Raw genomic sequence first — 14,526 nt, 5'->3', positions numbered from 1 at the left:
AGAGTCTTAAAATATCTATGGGTATTCATAAATTAAAGATTAATGTATAATGTAAAATTATTCTGATAACTATAACATTCTGTATACCATCTGCCAAATTGGCATGTTGGTTGGTTGATAAGACTGTTAGACTGGAGAGGTAAGTCTCTGAATAAATCTGAACATATAACTCCGTTTTCTTCTTTCAACCTAACAAATGGTCAGAATTCTTGTAGATGGAATGAGAGGCCTATTCAGGAACAGGTAAGAATTTTAAAAAAGTCCTACTATTAAACTAAACAAAGAATGTTAGGAGCTGATTGTCCTATCACTTTTTTCAAAAATTGATCTTGTAAAGCAAAACACTCAAAGGTTCTAGTTCTTAAGGAAGGTTACTCTGACATTTAAAGCATCCTCGGGCATTTACCTATCTCCTATTCAGGCAGGAGGTAAACAATCTGGAGGATGCTACACAGATAATTCAAAGACAGTGTATCAGCATTCATGTTTCAGTGTGTGTTTATCTGAATATGCGGTATTAGAAAGTGCTGGAATTTTTAAAAGACTTTAAATATGTACATACACAGGTATTACACAGTATGTCCCTGAATCTGAAGCTTGAGGAATAGCGTAAAATACCTGGCTTTCCTTTTAAAATTTTCTTAGTTTTGACATTTGACAGAGTAGCACTGTCACTTACATGAACATAAAGATCTTCCAAATCTATGAGATTATGTTGCAAAAGGACAGCAGCAACTCTGTACAAGGAGGAAGGTGTCTCGCCACTTGGATCCTAAAAAAGGAAAAGATTGCAAATTTAAGAAAAAAAAAGGCAATCAGACCACTACAGAAGGTCATGAAACAGACAAGAAACTACTCAAAGTTCAGATGAAGCATATTAACCCACAGTTCTCCTTGTTATGTTATTTAACTGCTATTACTCCAAAGCCACTAGACTTAACTGTGATACACAATCAGAATTTTCAGAAACAAAACCATTCAATTATATTCACACCTTACAGTGCTTGTATGCAATTCCTAACCATACATTTTAAAAAACCTTGAAAATTTTATCAAATATCAACCATGACTCCCTTGCAAATATGCTCTTTGCTCCTGGGTTGTCCCAAGAGTCTTTTGTTTATAAGGTACCGGCTCTTCATTAATGCCAGTCCTTATATAACTAAAGAAGTTCAAATGGAAGGTATCAAGCTTGTTTTCAGCTGTCTTAGAGAATTCTAAGCATTCTCCTCTAAAATACATTAGAGACTTCCACTCAAATCATAAAATTATTGCTTTCAATACTGGAATCTTCACAACTTAGAAATTAATTTCTATGTTTAAAAAAAAAATCTGCAGCAAAAATGTGTTATCACTGACTGCAGTTTAACACTGAGTACAACCAACCACCAAAAACAAAAATTAAGAATGGAAATACATTACCTGATAAAATTTGAATTTGAAGCCAAGGATATGGCATAGAGTTTGAGGTTCACACATGTACATGTAAGACTCTATCAGTGGCACAAAGAAGTCGTCATACTCAGGCCTGCACTCATAGACTTCTAGGATAATATCCAAAACCCTATTAGGATCAAGGTTAAAACATCCTAGTGGAGAAGAACAGAGTAGAAAAGCTTAACATTGTTACTTTTCATCTTCATTCTGTTACTAAACCACAAATGCGTTAGTTTTTAAAGTTAATTCTTTTCAGTTAAAATTGAGCCTGGATTTATCTACAGCAAAATAATCTGGATCTTCTGTAAATACAGCATTGATCACTTTGACTTATGTTGAATACTGAACTAGGCAAAGATACTAAACAGGACTTTCAATCCACATTACAGAAAAACTAGAAATTACCATCTTAAGCTGAACATTTACTAAGTAAAAACCCAACCTCACTAATACCACAGTGCTAGCAAAAGGCATTGGCTGCTTCCTTTTCCCTTGTGCTGGCACACATATTCATGCAGTCACACAAATCAGCCAGTTAGAAATTATTTTACACCCCAAAAATTGTTCTGGTTTGAGCAAGACCCTGATCCACCTGGTTGTACTGTCCTGTCAATACAGTATTATTGCTGGCATTACGTAGAACAGTGTGTTTATTTTGAGGAGAGTAAGAGCAAGGATACAGATCAGGTAAGCCAATGTTGCAATCATACCTGTATTTTACTATAGAAGCTTTTTCAACAGAACTCCAGGAGACATGCTCGAGCCAGAAATATTACTTATATCAAGAGTCCACATCTAGACTATTTTCTTAATTGTGCCATGAGAAGTTTTATCCAGGCACATCACTATGCAGATATATAATTGCATCAGCTTTCCTTCCCAAAAGCCATTTCCACTACACCAGGACCTACTGCAAGTCAGTACTTTAAAACAATTGACAATTTATAGGAAGCCTATTTGCAATTCCTGAAATTCCAGAAGACAGAAAAATGTTGTTATAAAATTCCTCAAACTGAGTGTGTATTTTTTGCTGTAATGACTAGCAAAGCTAGCTCTCTTCCAAAACAAGTAGTATTATTACAGGGGTTTGACAGTCTCGGGCAAAATTCGGTGATAGATGAAAAAAACATCTCTTATAAAAATAGTAGCACAGCCTTTTGACCATTACTGCACTGGCAGCATATGAAACAGGTACTGGTGCAGACATCAATATATTGTATAAAACTCTTTATTCAAAAAGGAAGTATAAAACATGGGGAATTACAGATATTTCCTGTTTTTAATGTATTTTGCACTTTTGGTTGTGACACTCTCACCAAGACTCAACTTAGAAATACAGACAAATCACAAACAGAACTAGATAAAGGAAGAACATTTACTACTTCTCATTTCTCTTCATAAGGAATCACTTGTTCAAACTGAGACTAAAAGAATATTCATGCACTGAACTGAGTACCTTAAAATAGCAAAAAGCATTACTTTGTTACACTCCAATCCGCCTGCTACGAGATGACAAGCACATCGTCAAAAAATACTGCTGAAATGAATCAAAAATCACAGCATGCATATTTGAGGCTGTACTGTAAATTCAGTATCTAAGCTAAGTTTAACTACACAACATTCCCAAAATCAATTATGCCACAGAAACAGGAACTTCCAAGTGTCATAATTCTATCCAAGGTGATCTACCAGTATGTGTTACTATTGAACTACATGCCTGCATGACATATTATTTGATCCACAGATGATCTCAAACAGTAGTCTAAAGTCACTCTCTGTAGTCGTAAGACCATGTAGGAAGACCGGTGCCCATATTCCTTCAACAAATTCCTTACCTATTAAAGACTTGATATTTTCAAGGATTAAGTCACTAGTGATATTTCCAGATAAGTCTTGCCCCAGTTCTGCAATGAGCTTTGCATAGCCTTCATTCTCCTCTCTCAACAAATTAAATTTCTGTTGCTTATAACTGCAAATAAACAGAAATTAAACACTACTGTGTAACACATGTCCCCAGTGAAACTTATTCATGTTCTTATCAATATTACATTTATTATACAAAATGCTAATTTTGAACACATTTTTAAGAACTTGTAATTTACTTGAGCTATTGCAAAAATTACAGAATGCAGTACAATGAATACCTGCAAGGTAGCGAGCATTCTCCAAACAAATCCAGCTCTTCTTTTATTTCAAATGCAGACCATTTAAAAGCAAGATTGTGCTTATAATTTACAGTAAGGCTTGTTCTTACACACTGTGCTGGAGAACTGTTCTGTAACAGTCCGTGCTCAAGGCCCTATTCTAGTTTCAGGTGGTGTTCTTTGAGATTGAGACTGAAACATTGGATGCAGAGACAAAAGCCAAACGTACACCACAAAAATACATCCTGTGTGGCCAAAACTAACATAACTACATTTGCTTATTTATAAAAACAAATGCCTATGCTTAACTGATGCAACAGCGATAATTAATTTTCTTGTACTTTGTAAGTTCACATTTGTCAAACACAAAATTAAATATTAAATATTTAATCTGCACATATGGAATCACTGTTGCAAAAGCCATAGCAATAGGTGACATTAAAAAAAAGATTTCACATTTCTCAAGAGTTTGAAAACTAAGCGGGTTAACGATGTTCTTTTGTCAATGACAAGTTGAAGAGCAACAAAACACATTTCCTAAAGAAAATTGAGTATTTTATTAGAAGAAACATTACACACTGTTAGAAAATGCTGTTACCAGACTAATTACCATTCCCCCCCCCCCCCCCAACAACCCTTGCCCCAAAACTTACAATAGTTTTGTCTTTATTTTAACAGATTTCTGATTGAACTGTTGAGACTGCTTGATAAGTCCTAATGACTCCAGTGTCTCTGGATCTAAACGCTCCTTTAGGACAGTGTCAGATACAAGATACTAAAAAACACCAAAAACATACATCAAATTTGTCAATTACAAAGACCTAGAAACTATATGATTATTACTTTAGGCCACATATGCATTCTGACTACAAAAAAACCCTCAAATATCATTATATACCATGACACTAAATGCATTCTGCTTCAAACATAGATGTGGACAAAACTGAAAAATTATTTAATTGAAATAGATTAGTAGATCTTATACACATGACCACCTTGAAGAAACAAGCCCTAGAGCCTCATTGCTGGTTACAAAGTATACATTGCATAGCATCTAGGTATATTATTACCAAGAACTGCATATTTACAAAAGCTTATACCCATTCTCCCTCGTATTCTGGGAGAAAAAGCCTTATTTTCATGTGCTGAATTTTCCTATGAATCTGCTATATTAGAATCATAGAATCATAGAATGCTTTGGGTTGGAAGGGACCTTGAGAGATCATCGAGCCCAACCCCCCTGCAGTAAGCAGGGATTGAACCTGTGAACTTGGCGTTATTAGCACCAGGTTCTAACCAACTGAGCTAACCCGGCTGGTCAATACTCTACCATAACGTTTTGAAGATGCATTTTTAAATTATTTGGGAATTTGTTAAAACATTCTAATAATCTTTTCCTAAAAAAAAAAAAAAAAAGAGAGAGAAAGAAAGAGAAAAAAGCAAGCTTCAAAACTCTCTGATTTTTCTTGACACATTTTGGCATATACTTTTAACAAAAGACTTTCTAAGTGCAACTTACCAAACAGGCTAATACCAGTTGTGTAAAATGATCCCTCTTACTTTTTTCTTCTAAACAACTTGTTTCAATATCTAGTATAAAACAAGATGGGAAAAAAGGGAAAAAAAAGAAATCATTACTTGTGGAATTGAGAAGAGTTTCTTCTTTTTATAACTATTACAACAACTGCTAACGATAACACAATGCAAAGCAGCTTGTTTATGACAAACTAGCTTCTTGCCACTTTCCACCCACTCACCCACCTTGAGGTCCACATAATATTCTGATGACAATTCTCACACATCCACAAGTCTCATGAAAAGGTAAAACAGAAACCAGAGGAATGCCATAATAATTTTTCTTGCCCTTCTCTCTGTTGCAGTAAGGTTTACGGCAAGCATTAGAATCAATAATAAGCACAAAAGTAGAGAAATATGAATCTCTGAAGAGAACTACATGATCCTAGCCTTGATGTAGTAGTGTTCTAGTCTGTCCCTGTGTCTTCATAGTAACTACCATTCACTGCCTGGTCTGCAGTCTTTCGCTAGCTATGACTCTGTATTTCCATTCTTTTCTTTTGCATTGTCAACTACTAAATGCAATTATTAAATTCAGTCCTATAGGAAGATATGCCATAAGACAATAGACAGGTGTACTTCCTTGGCCAAAGCAGTTAAAAAAGCAAGCACATCGTTACAGGAAGCAAGGAGCTGCAAAAGGAGTGGAAAACTCAATAGAAGAATGCAAGGCAGACATTACAAAAAACAAAGAAAGAAAAAAACCACAAAAACACCCCCACACATAACCACAGAAAAACTAGACCCATAGAGAAAACATCAACAAAAATCCGAGAAAGACCCCCAGACAGACTGAGAACCAATGATGCAGCAGGGTGGCACTGGAGGCAACAGACTTGCCAGATCAGTCTGGACCACAGAAGCCAAGCCTCTCAGCCAAAGAAGAATCTGCAGAAAAAAAATTAGTCCAGGGAATGTGGATGAGCGGATAAATCAAAATTCACATACACTGAAACACATTAACCATAAGATGACAACATTAGGGGAAAAAAAAAAAATCCTGACAGCAGCAAATACTGGTTAGAAGGAAAAAGCATTAGAGGAAACTCATTAAAAACAAGCAGGAAATTGCCAAACATCCTTTGTCCCAGAGTTTGAAACCTAGCTCCTTAGCCATACTATTTCTCTGATACTAGTGGAGGCACGGCACTTGGCTACATGTCAATTCGAAGGGAAGGAGACAAAAAGACGAGGGGAAGAAAAAAAAAGGAGAGAGCACAAGTGGGTGAGAAAAAAGGAAAAAAAGAAAAAGGCAGACAAACACACTAGTTTCAGTTATTCATGTAGTTCAAGAAGCAACTAATTTTTCTAACCCAGCTTGAAAAACAAAATGGTATCAGTGCAATACTCCATTATAAAAACTAATTATTACAAAAAGATGATACAAGTACACAGAATGAAACATTACAAATAAAACAAAGTCAGAATTCATCATTTAGATGTTACAGAACCAAGGCTGCATACGCAAGTTTCATTAGGTGCCTCTCTGCACAGGCAGCCACAGCACAGAAGACACCACACTCCTTCAGTATACAGAACAAATCAGGATCTGTGATGAGCAGACTGTCAAAAGAATTTGCTGAAATTTGTTGAAAAAACATAGACACAGAGAACAAGATAAAAACTGCAAGCAGTTAAAACTACGATCCTGAAAAAAGTATACAGGATTAAAATTTTAAGATGATGACAGAATCAGCTTTGGATCAACATTACAACATAAAAATCCAGTTATTAACAGTATAAGAAGTACACATCTTTAAACTGGTCAGTTGGCAGATAGTAACTTGGCAAATGATGTCGTTTGCCTTTAGATTTCTGGACAACTAGTACAAGCTCCATTTCACTAAGAGTGAACCGTACAGATAAAAATAATTACAGAACACATTCTGAGAACAGAGCATCTACACACCAGTAAAGCAACTTTTATTTAAAATACCTCTAAGAATGATAACAACACTAAGTCACTGATTCCATTAGCTAACATCCAACACTGTTACAAGCTCGATCCTTTGACTATTCTTGGCAGATCAATCTCCACTGCCTTTAATAGGTAAACTTCTGGAAACTACAACAGAATAAAGAACGAAAGGACATTAACAACTGAGATAGACACACTGAGGAAGAATCAACACATTTTGTAAAGAAAAGTCATGCTTTACAGATCCAATTAAATTTCCTGAAGAAGTCAACAAGAAAACACAGAAAGCATGTATTTCTCCAAATCTATCGCAATGCTGAAAGGAAGGGAACCCAACCTACCTAATATGCAGAATACATCAGCTAGGATGGAAGGCATGTCTTCCCGAAATTCCTAAAAAGGAAAAAAGATCACACTTAGCGAATACAGAACCTCCAATACGTACACTTAGAAAATTCTTATTCCATTACAGAAAACAACGTTTCATCATAAAGTTCAGATTAATAACGCAGATTATTATTACTAATGATATTAATAATTAGTAATTCAGATTAATTAATAATGAAGAGGCTCAATTATTGAGTAATAGCTAACATAAGTGCTGTACTAATTACTGATAGGTAATGAAATAACCTAACATTTTAATGTAATTTAAAAGAGTATCCAGCGGCCAGGGACAAAATCCTCTGGTTATTACCTCCCCTTCCCTAGCACAATGGAACTCCCTGTCTGAAAAGCAGCACCAGCCTGTACAGTAAACTGTACTTTCTCAGGCACCAAACAAACTACAATTTCCTACAGTAACTAAAGATCAAACGTTATCACATGCTACCCCAACAGCAAGGTGCGTCTCAGCCTTGAACTTCTCTCAAACCCAATGCAGAAGTTTAAAAACCTAACAAGGTTATCCTAGAATAGATTACTACAAAAGGTATTTTTTCTTAATGTTCTAGACATGTCAAAACAGCAGTCCAAGAACTTACAAAAAGTAAGAAATAATTTTTAGAAGATTTTTTTTAAATACGGTTTTGGTTTTTTTTTTTTTTATTTTAAGAACACCAACATTTGGTAACCTTAGAAGTTTAGAGGAAAATACTCTTTTCCCTACTTTATTTATTCAAAGCACTTCAACAAAAACTTTTTTCAAACAAAAAAATAAGTCTAATGCATTATTTTAAATGCAGTCATGGGACTTAAGACATCTCAATAGTAAAATGGCAGACGCACACTGTTACACTGTAAAAAAGATGTAAATTATAAAAACCAGTAGGTGGCATTACAGACATGCTGCATAAGCAAGTGAAATCTATTTTTAGTATTTATTAAAAATGTCAGTCTTCATATGCCCTTAAAAAGTTATTTAATTTATGCTAAAATGAATATAGCTATTCTTCACCACAAGAAGTAGAGGAAAAAACAAAACCCTGACAGACTACATATATTTCAAGTGCATACAAATGAAGAAAAAGGACTTGACAAGAACAACTTTTTAGACATGGGAAAAAAAAAAGTCTGTTGAATATCATCCTGCTTGATTTTCATTCGGACTTTTTTAACAAGCTAATCATTTACTAAGTATGCCATTATTGCAAATATATACTTACTATGACATCACCAAGAACATTAGAGGCTTGATCATGCTTTAAGTTTCCTCTGACAACGTGGTATGCAAGCTCATACAAAGCCTGCTGGATATCTGTTGAAAGAAAACAGATGATTAAGGAATATATTAGGTAACCCTTGGTCTAATTTTTAAAGCAGTGCTTACAATAATGCTGTAGACTTCAGACACCCTGCAAGTAAAGGGGATATGCTTCTCTTACCAATGAGGGGAATTACTTTATTACTGCTGATAGATTAAATCTGAGCATCAATATCTCAAGACTTCACACAAGCAGACAGTAAGAGATGATCCACTCTCCCTAGAGAGTTTATGGAGTAACAGTAAAATGGGATGAAAAACTACAGTCCTGCACATAACAACTTGAGTCTTGGCAGTTGGTTTAACGAAGACACCTTTGACATATAAGTCACATAAATATCATATTACACCTATCTATACACACATATATATAAAAATACAATACACAGAAAACATTCCAGTACTTTTTCTTAATCATATCTCATCACAGATAGGTTTTCAAAAACCATTTCTCTAGGAGAAAGTAAAATGTAATTGGAGAAAAAATGCTTAACAAGGGGTTATTTTATTTTATTAAGACTCCCTTAACTGAAGAATGCTGCTTTACAAAAGCATTTGTAAAAGCTGAATTTTTAGAAGAATTAAATACTAAGCTGAAACACTAAAGGTTTCAGCATTTGAGAAAAATATTGCAATGTTAAACATGGTGATTGCAAAAACAGCTATGGTAAACTTGTAAAGAATTGTTCTTAAATAATACACTACAACATTGCTATATTTTTTAGTATATGAAAAATAGTAAAACTCCATGTTTTCAACCTTGCACTTGGTACCATGTGGTTTGCTCAATAAACAATAGTCACCATGGGTATACAAGTTACAGATCTTAATGACTCAAGCCAAGTACTCAATAACTTGGTATCTACAGACCACTGTAGCTGCATTAAAAGCAGATTTATTTATTTTTTAAACGGACAGGTTAATTTTACCTATCTCAGTGCTTTTGGCAAAGAACACTAATTGCTAAAGACTTAAATATAGAAATGATGCCTAAACCAATCCTGCTATGTAAAACATAACTCTACTACTTTGAAGGCCAATTCAAGAGGACAGTTCGGTGCAGTATGCAATTTAATAATTTACAATGAACCCAAACCAGCCATAGGCATAGCCTCAGACATGCCTCTGCAAGTCACTCCCCGCATTGTGGAGAATTTTTTACACATGTACACTGCTAAATCCGACCTGCCTCCATAAGCTTATGGTATATTGGTCTTCAATAAATGTCGTTCTGGAACTAAAAGGCAGAAATGCAAGTGCCAGTGCAGTTTTCAGAACAGGATCCACGTCATGTGGACTCAGACAAATCCTTAGCAGTCAGCATCTCTGTACCTCACTCCAGGTTATCCACATTTTCAGGGTTTTTTCCATCACCAAAAGGCCTATTGCTACTCTCTATTAATTCCTCCAACATAGCCACTGCACATATCTACCTAGTCATTCCCACTGGATCTTTTAGATCCTGACAGGAAGGACAAAGAAAAAGAAAACAGCATATTGAAATTGTCAACCTCTGTCTAGAACAGAGAACATCCGGCAGCATTTCTCCAAATGCTTTGGGAATAGTGATTTTGCTTTGTTGAACAATAAATTCTTCTTACTTAATAATATTACTTATAATTTACATTGGAATGTTTTGATTTATCTTTTCTGCTACTACAATTGCCCATTATGACTACTTTAGCAAGAACCCAAAACACCATCTAAACAGCATAGCACATGTGTGGTCTTAGCAATATGGAAGCTTTTCTTCCAACAGATTCTGCAAAAGAAACAAAAAATTATTTTTTCTTTAAATACCAAAGATTTCTTGAAGTGAGAATTTTAAACTTAAAGACAGCAGTGTCTTTCACTAACAAACCACAAAAAGTCTGTAACTCAGGTACTGTTGTAAAAATTACTTTCTGCAGTATACAATCACACTTACATACATTAGTGTTCATACATTTAACTTTTAGAATAAAATATAATTCTATGTTGAGTTTGCAAAATGGAATTCCATTTTCTACAGCACAGACCAAATACTGGACTACCCCGCCACCATTTACTACTGTAAGAAATCTCTCACCTGGACATCTGAAGACAAACCTAGTTGTGGATTTTTGTACTGCCTTGCTATTTGTAGTATTTGCCTTTAGCATGCATTAATGGTCACCATATATGAATGTTCCAAGCAGATACATGCATGATCAACTGTTTCCAGGCTTTTTTTTATTTAATTAAAAACAACCAAAAAACCCACACAACTTACCTCTGAAACCGATATTATCATGGCTTTTGTTTTCACTGAGAGTGCGACATAGTTGCACACTGAAATAAAAAAAATTTAAAAAATGAAAAAAAGTTAGATATTGGCATACACACACAAATTTTTGGGGGTTCTTTTTGTTGTTGGTTTGGCTAAAATAACTTTAAATTTGGGCAGTTTAAATGGCTGACTACATTTTAAGTTTCGTAAACTAATTCAAAGAAGTTACACAGCAAAGAAATACAAGATTCCCAACAGATCTCATCCATACATATATACCATATACTTAAAAAAAAATAGTCTTCCTAACATTACACATGCTTACACACAGAAAAGTGAGAACACTAGGCCGTTTCAGTATGTGAAAGGAAGCATGGAAGTGCTAGCATTAACCTACTGTTGTTAACCAATGAGGAAATGCTTCTCACAGAAATACTGTGACTATGATCATTTCCAAACTCTGGCCCGTAAAAAATTTTTAACATTAAACTATGTGCATGATTTCCCGATGCAATGTGTTATCAATGGTAAGACAGAATTTTATCTATTCTAGTCACTAAGAGAATCCACTACAGGATGCAAAGACCTGTCATGGTACATTGTCTTTAGTCACTTCTGAGGCTCCCTCAACTAAATTAGCTATACGTAAAAAGTACACTAAATAGACTAATAATAACAGACTGTTCCATGAAATAAAATAGTTCTGCTTATTATAAATTATTAAAGAGCAGGCTTCTGCACTACACCGACAGCTTAGAAATGGACATGTTTCCAAGCTACAAGGAATTTCCCTCTCCTCTACCACTACTGTCACACCAGCATAAGGCTTCAAAAGCAGTTTCACATTTAAAAGCAACAGTATTTAAAAAAGGTAGTGATTTGCCTGTATTATAAAAGACACCAATTAATATCTTAAGAACTTCATTCACATTTGCAAGTCTTCAACCAAAAGTTTCACGTATTTTTCATCAAAAAGTCTTTCATGTGCAGAAACTCAAGACAGTCTCAGAGCTACATCATATTCCTACACAAGATGGCAAGACTACAGTTTCCTGTGGGAGTGATTTTTAAGCATGTTCTCAAATAAGGCAGGTATGTACAATCATTAGATGCTTATGAAAAATAAACAGTAAAAAAGGTTTCTGTAACAGTCCATTACTCATTCTATTTGCATCCTCTACAGATTACTACCTCTCTAGCAGGACTAAATAGCTGTTCCAGCAATCACAGGAGTATAATTAACAAATACAAGGTATATATACCCTTTAAAGACAACTGGAAAACAGGGAGTTTCACATATAATGTAATCAGCAGAAACATGCAAACTCAGTAAAAAGCAATGGTATGGCTAAGATGTTCTAAATGCTATTGAAGAGAATGCAATATATTTGGAAATAACCAGAACAGAGACAGCAAAACAGGGGACTAGGTAATTTTTATTTTTCATGAATGGTAAGTGCACTTTTTCTTTTAAAGAAGCACTGATTTTTTTCCCAGCTGTCCCCAAAGAGTGTATCAATTTGATCCAAGTCAGATTTTCTTAAATTTTAATTACTACTTCTCCATAAAGTTACCGTAGAAGCACTCATTTCTAAGCTCTGTATACAAATAAGGTGAAACACCTGATGCCAAAAAATTATCTACTGAGACGCACACTTTGACCCCTTATGCCATAAGGTGGTATCACCAACCGGGTTACATGAGCAACAACCCTGTCTGCTTGGACTCAAGACTTCACTTAAGTACATCCTAATACAAAATAAAAGAGTTTTAACCTCCTCCAATTCCATTTTCGGCTATACCAGAATAGTACTATCAACTTCACATTACTTCAAGACACAAATATGTCTGATCAACATAATGAGAAACTGTACTTAAGATCAGTCTGTAAAACAACTTGCTTTATATTTGTAATTAAAACCCCCTGAATTATTAAACTGGAAAAAAAGTAAAATTTTCTTTTTGTGAAAGTCTACATGGGAAAATTTTGGTAGTAGAAAAGACGACGCTGGTATTACTCTTTGGATCTAAATTAATAATTGCACTTATATTCTTTCATACAAGTACTCTATCTCCAAAGGAGGATGACCTTTTCTGAAGGTGCTGTCAGGCAGCACAGCTGAGCTGATTTAATGGCTTGCTGCTGCAGAAATGGACACGTTCACCAACACTTCTTCCATTCTTGGCCGCACAGTTCTAGCCCTCATGTCAGTTAAATCAGATAAATAAACTGACAAACCTGGCAGAAAACTGGTCAAACCCCAAGTCTTCTGCCAGGTTTGCAAGTTGAAGCAGCTTACCAGGAGGTCAGATAAGCACCAGAGCAAAGAGAGCCCTGGGGAACAAAGACAAGGCAGTAGCCCACCGCCCAGCACCAACAAGCTGTGAGATTAGTTCATCTAGTCTCAACTGAGTGCATCATAAATTAAAAACAAAATACTTGTGCGTTCACAAGAAAAAAAAAGTCAGTATTAGTACAGTTAATCAACTCCGAAAAAAGCCACAACAATAATTTCCAACTTAAACAATGCCCAGGACAATGGAAATTTATCAGGTCCGCTTTTCAGTTCAACAGACCCAAACTGTCTGTTTTCTGTTAAGAGTTCATTTGAAACTACTATTACTCTAATCTTGTAGTTCATTGCTGGAAGCTTAGGCTGGAGAACTTCCCTACTCTACTAAAACCTACATCCCTTAATCCAAAGATAAAACTGTGCAACACATGTAAAATACAATTAAAACCAGGATAACCTAGAAAGTAAAAATAATTTTTAAAAAAAATCACATAATCACTTTTGAAAACCAACATTTCAAAACTAAATTTGTTTTGGACTAAGATGGCATAGGTCTGCTTAAACAACAAATTCCGAAGCAGTGTCAAGCACCTATCAAACAAGCTTGCAAGGCAGAGCCAGCAACTGAACCTAAGCCTCCCAATTCACACGCAATGTCCTATATCTTCAATTACACTCCCACACATAGTATATGGCAGTAATTACCACAAAGCGTATGTGCTTGCAAACATTTAAGTATATGCATAATTTAACTGACGTGGGTACTTCTCTAGTTGAGATAAAGTACAATCAATTGTATTTTGCAGTCAGAATGGCAAAACTACAACTAAACTCCGTTTTCCTGCCTCTCAGCCCTTCAACACAACACTGTGACATTCCTTGTGCAAGTGAAGTAACAAACATGTTGGAAGCGCTTGAAAAATTGAGTCTCAAAATTTCATGTTCACAGAATTTTAAGCTGCTTCAGTTTATCTTGAGGCTTAACATACTGCATAAACTGCCAGCCAAGTACATTTATTTCCCCACTAAAGGGTCCTCAACGTGTTTAACCTACTACAAAACAAGGTAAAGAAGGTATCTGTCTAAGAGTAAGTGCCTGCCATTGTATGCATATTATGAATGTCCATATGGGCTACAGACACAGACTAGAATCTTATCGTGGAAGACACTATACAAAACAATTTCATAGAATCATAGAATTGTTTAGG

At 35.2% G+C, this 14,526-nt stretch overlaps 1 protein-coding gene across 8 annotated transcripts in view; it reads right to left on the bottom strand.

Moving 5' to 3' along the window:
* The window catches only part of THOC2 (THO complex subunit 2), a 57,211-nt gene that overhangs the window by 38,455 nt on the left and 4,230 nt on the right, over nucleotides 1–14,526 (bottom strand). For 6 of the 8 annotated variants that reach the window (XR_012831611.1, XR_012831612.1, XR_012831613.1 and 3 more), the window contains exons 2-9: nucleotides 11,028–11,086; nucleotides 8,679–8,770; nucleotides 7,416–7,467; nucleotides 5,101–5,171; nucleotides 4,235–4,356; nucleotides 3,273–3,406; nucleotides 1,423–1,589; nucleotides 680–772 (exon numbers count right to left, since the gene is read on the bottom strand). Coding sequence is in view for 5 of the 8 variants with exons in the window: in XM_075720846.1 (XP_075576961.1) it covers nucleotides 680–772; nucleotides 1,423–1,589; nucleotides 3,273–3,406; nucleotides 4,235–4,356; nucleotides 5,101–5,171; nucleotides 7,416–7,467; nucleotides 8,679–8,770; nucleotides 11,028–11,086 (790 nt within the window). In the remaining 3 variants the exon portion in view is untranslated. Of the gene's footprint in view, nucleotides 1–679; nucleotides 773–1,422; nucleotides 1,590–3,272; nucleotides 3,407–4,234; nucleotides 4,357–5,100; nucleotides 5,172–7,415; nucleotides 7,468–8,678; nucleotides 8,771–9,961; nucleotides 9,981–11,027; nucleotides 11,087–14,526 lie in introns of those variants that run through there. The other 2 variants (XM_075720848.1, XM_075720850.1) reach the window with 2 other exon arrangements.

Source organism: Pelecanus crispus, chromosome 13, assembly GCF_030463565.1.
Source record: "Pelecanus crispus isolate bPelCri1 chromosome 13, bPelCri1.pri, whole genome shotgun sequence".
Lineage (NCBI taxonomy): Eukaryota > Metazoa > Chordata > Aves > Pelecaniformes > Pelecanidae > Pelecanus > Pelecanus crispus.
The sequence above is the reverse complement of the archived record's forward strand: the minus strand, read 5'-3'. Positions and strand labels throughout refer to the sequence as shown.